A 7,143-nucleotide genomic window follows, 5' to 3' on the forward strand; every position below is an offset into this window, starting at 1 on the left:
TAACACTGGTATCTAAAAGGCCTTTGATTCTACAGCATCCATCCTCTGCACACCATGTCTTACTAAATCTTGAGTGTTTAATCTCCCGTAATTACAAAGATTTGCTTGGGTTAATAAAAATAATCCGCCTCAATTGAGACCCCCTACCTGGACCTCCCCTGTGCCTTCTTTACCCCTTTCTGTGAGGGATAAATTCACAGTCATATAAATAGAGACACCTTCACAAACGTGAAGCACAACTCTTCGAGTCAGGAGCAAAAAGGCTATTGAATATTGAGAAAGTGTCTTTGATCGTCAGGTTTATCAGAGAGGGGAAATAATTGAATTAGAATTTGTTGCTTAACAAAGTAGCCGTATTTATTTATAGACTGACGTCATTTCCACGGGTTGAGATTGTGTCGCTCGTGAGCGGAGAGGTTAACAACAGTTGAGAGGCTCATCTTTATCTGTGATCTTGTCAACAGAAAGACTTCAGCGGGAGAAGCGAGGGGCATCGAGGCGTTCAGTTTATGAAGGGTCCTGCACTTTTAAAGGAAATAGCCATGCAGTGAAACTCATACACAAAAAGGGACTTTTGGGAGAGAGACTTTTCACTTATCACCTGATACTTATTTAACAGTCAGTTTGGAGCCAATAAAGCTGTCATGAGTCTGAGATATCTTAATTCAGAGATGACAGTGGAAGACAGAAGCAGCCGCACCAGCGGTAGAGAAAGGCTGGGACTGAGCTTCACTATTGACTACCTTCTGTTCAATAAAGGAGTCAAAGGTTCTAAAGAAGAAGCGACAGGAAGTCGTACAGCAGAGCAGACGGCGAACAACATGCTAAATCATCAGAATCTTAAACCCGAAGAGGTGGGGATTCGCTCTGAGAGACAGGAGAAGTGGCTACAGAGGTCAGAGGCAGAGACCAAAGAAAAGAAAGTCAAAGAAGAGGAGGGGGATGAAGAGCAACAAGAGGAGGGGGAGGAGGAAATGACCACCACCACATCTACCAACGGCAGTCCAGAGAAGTCTGCGGACAAACCCAACCAGTCGTACATAGCGCTCATCTCCAAGGCAATCCTGGCGTCAGAGCAGAAGAAACTGCTGCTATGCGACATCTACCAGTGGATCATGGATCACTACCCTTACTTCAAGAGTAAGGTATGTTCACGTCAGTGGTCTTGTGTTATTCTATTTACCTGGCAGGCAGATACACGGCACTGTATGAAGACAATAGTTGTAGTTGTGGAGGAACTTATGGAAGTTCAAACTGGGTGATAATGTGAAACTACGATACGGTATCTCTGTCTGTGGGACGGTTTTGAAATTAATCATGCTGTATTGCTTTGTTAACTTGTCGCAGCTGCTGGTAAGGTGATCACGAGACAGATATCGAGAACGCGTGTTTGCCCAAAGTCTTCAGCGTGTTTCATTCAGTTGCTAAAAAATAACATGGCTGCCATTTTCACAAGTGAAGCGACTTACTTGGCACAGGTAATCTGTCTGAGTGGTTAGGCAATTAGGTGCTCGCGGGGACACTAGATGATCTTCTTGTTGGCAAATTTACAAATAAAGTAATCCTGTTGCTAGGTTGCAAACCGCCTCTGCCTTTACCAAGTGCAACAACAGATTGGACGTAGCCTAGTGGATTAAAGTTGATCACTGGTTTGACGTGCTAAAAAGGTAACTGAGGGTGTTGTGTCTAACTGCGATCATATACGGTCTTCACACGCTATGGCGCATCCTGCCAACAACAGGACAAGGTGACATCCTAGGCAGGATCAGTGATACTTAACAGTCACCTATGTTAATTTTCAATTGGGGACACCCATTGTTTAACTCTTACTTGGTTTCAGGTTTGGTTTTTGGCCTAATCATATTTCTTTTCTCTCGTTGCTCCAACAGGATAAAAACTGGAGGAACAGCGTGCGTCACAACTTGTCCCTGAATGATTGCTTCATCAAAGCAGGCCGCAGTGACAACGGCAAAGGCCACTTCTGGGCAATTCACCCAACAAACTACCAGGACTTTTCTAACGGGGACTACCACTGCCGAAGGCCGCGGCGGAGGGTACGCAGGGTGGCAGGACAGCTTCCCCTTTCCTCCCTTAGCTCCACCTACCACCCTGCCCTCGCCCGGCCCCACAGAACGACCTACTGGTGCTGCCCTCAAGCCCAAACACTCCCTCTGTCCTGCTTGGCACCCAGACTCTACTGGCCATGGTCTAGCGTGCAGCCACAAGTGGGGTTCCACCCGGGCCTGCATGCCTCCGTACCCTGAGAGTGAATAGTTTACACTATACTCACAGTTTGGCCCTGAATTACTGATGGGTGAAAGAGATATTTTAGTCTTATTTACTAATCAATACGTCATTAGGTGATGTTGAAATTGAAGTGGACAATGTTACACTATATTCTGCAAACTAAAGTGATTTTAGTGTGTTCATTGACTAAATGTATGAATTGTATGGAGCTACTGCACTTATTTCAATTGTGTTCTGAATGTTTTTAGAAGAACAAAAACACAATGTTTTGTTCTCATTAAATCATATTGAATTCAACACCTTATTCATGTTATTACTCAGTTGTGAATTGTGTGTGTGAGTGTGTGAGTGAGTGTGTGTGTGTGTGTGTGTGTGTGTGTGTGTGTGTGTGTGTGTGTGTGTGTGTGTGTGTGTAACATGTTTCATTATTTAAACAGAAGAGGGCAATATGCACCAAAAGTGAGCCCAATGCTAAAATACCACCCGGTGTTAGATGCTAATTAGTCAAAGCTGTCGGGATGCAAAATCTTCTGCCTTAAGAGACTAAAATCAGGCTTTCCAAAGCCGACTCCCAAGGATATGCGGCCAGATAATCTGAGCAATCCCAAATAGTTTCAAGAAATAGGAAGCTTATCACACAGTGTAATCCATAACCACTGCTGCAGAAAGAGGGGGGGCCACGGGAGGTCAGGGATGAAGGAAGCAGAGGAAAGGGAAGGAAGCAGGGAGAGAGGGAGGGGAGGGGATTTATTGGAGAGAGGTAGGAGGGCTTTTTTAGGGACTCTGTATTTGTTAAGAATGAGAACCAGTTGGGGCAGAAACATAGAGCAACTGAAATAATGAAAGATAAATTGAAGTTGAACACAAAGTCACTGACAAAATGAATACAGTAAATGACAGAAGCCACATATCATAAAGGGACACCCTAAAAAGAATAACTGAAAGCAGGAACAGTTCAGTGATAAGATGACTCCAAAATACTGCCATAATAAGAATGAAGTCAATTTTTACCTGTCCGGCTCTTACATCAATAGTGAAATTCCTCTCTGACTTGCAAAGGTTGGCATTTACATCCACACTGCTCTAGCCTAAGAGGATTAGGTCATACATTGACTTTTCTGAAGTTTGTTTGTCTTAGCTCATGTGGCCTTCTTATTTGCAAATTATTGAATATTTGAATGAGGCAATATTTGACATGAAATTAGATTCTAACCGACAAACAATATGTCAGAAGGATAAAGCTTAAGAGAGAGAGAGAGAGAGAGAGAGAGAGAGAGAGAGAGAGAGAGAGAGAGAGAGAGAGAGAGAGAGAGAGAGAGAGAGCGGGAGTTATTCACAACAGTTATTTTCTGGTGATGCTCATTAGAACAATGACAAATCCATCTAATTAATTTTTGTTCACCAAATCTTCCTATTCAATGTCAGCAGCTAATTGGAGACCTAATTTGCTTAATTCCCATGAATTGCTCTCTGCATCAAATCCTTTTCAATTCACCAGCTTTAAGGCTTTAATTTGGTTGCATATGTTTGCTGCACACACACACACACACACACACACACACACACACACACACACACACACACACACACACACACACACACACACACACACACACAGTGTTGAGTGATGTTGTTTTTTGTTGTCATGTTTTTTCTATTAAATAATTTATGTTCAAACTCACACAATTTTATAATTAACTATACCTTTCTCAGAGAATGAGATTGAGGTCATGGGCTGTGTGTGTGTGTGTGTGTGTGTGTGTGTGTGTGTGTGTGTGTGTGTGTGTGTGTGTGTGTGTGTGTGTGTGTGTGTGCGTGTGTGTGTGTCTATTCATATGTGCATGCATGTCATTTTGTTAATCTAATGGGATAGGCGGAGGGGTGCAGGGGGCCGTAGATTAAGGCACATGGATTTGTTCCTGATTAGCAGAGAGTGAGGTAAGAAGATCAGTCCTGCTGACATGGCGATGAAACAGTATGGCCGTGTTTTAAATACAACACATTTACAGCATGCATTCCAAAGCTGATTCCCTTTAGCTTACATGTATCTCATTGATTTGACTATAGACTCAACATCCAACAGTTCACACAACATAGAATGAAGCCTGAACCTGTAGATAGATCAAAGAGCTACACAGGTAAAAGGAAACGGTTGGTTTCAGCTTGTAGCTCATGTTGTGGGGAATATATTTTATAGCAGCACTGTAAAAAATGATTTACCCAACACCTTATTAAAAATGAAATTAACGGAATAACTTAAAATCTAGCTCTGCTTTTGTCTTTATGACTCTTTTATTAAATTCATAAGATGTTAACTCAGTGACACTGGCTGGTTACACTTACACAAATTACAGTTATACAAATAACTTAAGATAAAGCTCTTAGTAATGTTTACATTTTAATGTGTAGCCTTAATTTCCTAAATTTTCTGAATTCTTCAAGAAATGCATTTTAAAAATTACTAATGATGAAAGGAACATTTAATGGTTGGATTTTTATGTAAGGTCTAAATATTATAATACTTGTTTTGTATGTCTCCAAGCACATGCACTTTAACCCCTACAAACTATAGCTAACTATAACTGATATTCTTACCTCACAATTTTTCATTTTGATGAAGTATATTTTAGGCTATATTGTAGAAAGAGTAAAAAACATTATCGCCGTTCTGTAGTCTGTGAAATATTATTATTAAAAATAATAGACCTGATAATAATAATAATAATAATAATAAAAATAATAAAAAAGAGTATGAAAAAAATTAAAGCATGTATAGCCCTAAACAATTCTCCTCAAAAGAATATTCTAAAAAAATGATTAGTTTATAATCGATTGACAATCACCTGATTTTAAAATAAAATAATTACTATTTTTTTGACTTTATTCACCTAATTTGCCTTTTTGTCCTCAGAATTGTACGTTTAATCGTGGCGTAACTGCAACTGAATTTTTGAATAACTCTCAATAGGCCCAAACCTGGAGGAGTCCAAATTGCGAATCTATTAGAAAGCATGATTGCATATAAGTAAGTAGTATTTAAGGCTTAGGAAGCGCTATAGTTGAGTCAAAACCAGCTGCTATTTTCTGGTTCTGTCCCACCATGAACAATAGCCTGGGCCTGGCGTTACTCGGCTTCAAAGGCTCTATAATAGTCAATCGATCAGAATGCGAGGCGCTATTCTGCAGATTACTGTTAACAATAATTTGCCTCCTAGTGCACCGTTGCCATCTTTGAAGCAATGTTTTATTGCCTTTTTTTCTTCCATCTGCATCTGTCATCCCCGAGGTCCACTGTTTGATCTCTCCCCACCAGTGTCTGCCTCCCCGGGGTCGCGTTGACCTGTTGATTGGCAGCTGCGATCAGACATATGGTGGGACGAGGCATCGACCGGAGCTCCCCGGAGACAAAAGCAGACTAGTGGGGGCCCCCCCCCCCCCCTCATTCACCGCGCTTAGGTGCCGAGTAGCAGCACGGAGGAAGGGTCTGATCCGACCACTAGATGACGCAAGGTGCAAGCGAATATTTCCAGTACTGTTTCGACCATTTAACGTTGGCAAAGTTTTTTTTCTTATACCCATAGTCAGTTATTTCTGTTGGAAATAAGATAGGCCCTATAGCATAGCTTACTGTGGTGTGCTTATTAAGCATAATAACATTATTTCATGTAGGCTACTTTAGTCTACATGTGAAAATATCAGTATTACCTCACTCAGGTAGTTCCCAAGAAGATATTTCTTCTTCCCAGATATTTCTCTTTGTAGTGACACTTATACAGCAGAATGGCAGGGTGGGGCAGCCATTTAAGCAGATCAAATATGGCCTATGTGGCAGGCCAAATGATTCATGTCCATGTGGCAAACCAGTAGGCCTATGTTTGCTCAGTGTTCATGCCAGGCTTCTTTGGATTTTGCCCAGCTGTGTGTTAGTTTACTGGAAACCAATTAGAGGTAGCTTGATTTCCAGTGAAAAAACATACAGATGTGATGCTCAAACTGGTGTGTGTGTGTGTGTGTGTGTGTGTGTGTGTGTGTGTGTGTTTTCTGTGTGCATGGTTTTAGCATACAGAATGCAAAACACCCCCATCTCTCCTCCTATAGTGAGAACAGCGTTCCCATGGTGATGCATCCCTGGTCAGGGTCTTGCAGTGGGCCGCACTGACCCTGATTGGTGACCTCTGACATTTAGGCCATGGCCAGGGTCAAAAGGTCAGCGATGGCCGGAGGGCAACAAGAGCACTTCCATGATTGGCACTCTGACATGCTCACTGCCCCCTTCATCTGCAGCGCTCACCTCTCTCCCAGTTTGCACCTCTCATTTGCATTTTGTTACCGAATGAGCGGAGACCATCGGCTGCAGGAGGTTCATCCCACCTTAGCAGGTAGCCTGTTCTATGCTCACGGCAATGCAAGGATCAAATCATATCAGTTGCATTCAATGCTGCTGTACATTCTAGGTTCGTCCACTTCAGTTTTAGTGTAAATTGTGATGATAAAATGCAATCTCACCAGCAGGCTAACATCCTGTGTTATGGCAGTTATGATAGCAGTAATGATCATCAGTATTCCCATGATCCGTGCAATTCACTGTATGTGAGGATATTTATAGTTCTTCATGTGATGCGTGTGTGTGTGTGTGTGTGTGTGTGTGTATTTCTAGAGTGGGGGGGGCAATGCACCACCATGGTTTTTTTCGTGGGGAATAATTACAGACCCTAGCATTCTGCTCCCAGATAATTTATCCCCCTGGCTGATAGCTCATCAATATCAATTTATTAATTTAACAGTTCTGGACTGATAAAAGGTAGTGCGCACAGTTAGCTTGCTGAAATGGGGAATAAGGATGAATTTTACAGTGCAATGGTGTGAGGGAAAGGAAAGAGGGAGAGACTGGAGGAC

At 42.0% G+C, this 7,143-nt stretch overlaps 1 protein-coding gene across 1 annotated transcript; it reads left to right on the forward strand.

Moving 5' to 3' along the window:
* The first annotated feature begins 252 nt into the window (after positions 1 to 252).
* On the forward strand, positions 253 to 2,544 carry foxq2 (forkhead box Q2). The gene is made up of 2 exons (XM_031318468.2): positions 253 to 1,145; positions 1,890 to 2,544. Exons 1-2 carry the CDS (start codon positions 645 to 647, stop codon positions 2,262 to 2,264), a joined length of 876 nt encoding a protein of 291 aa, XP_031174328.2. The 5' UTR covers positions 253 to 644; the 3' UTR covers positions 2,265 to 2,544.
* The last annotated feature ends 4,599 nt before the right edge of the window (positions 2,545 to 7,143 follow it).

The sequence above is a fragment of the Sander lucioperca genome, chromosome 11 (genome assembly GCF_008315115.2).
Source record: "Sander lucioperca isolate FBNREF2018 chromosome 11, SLUC_FBN_1.2, whole genome shotgun sequence".
NCBI lineage: Eukaryota > Metazoa > Chordata > Actinopteri > Perciformes > Percidae > Sander > Sander lucioperca.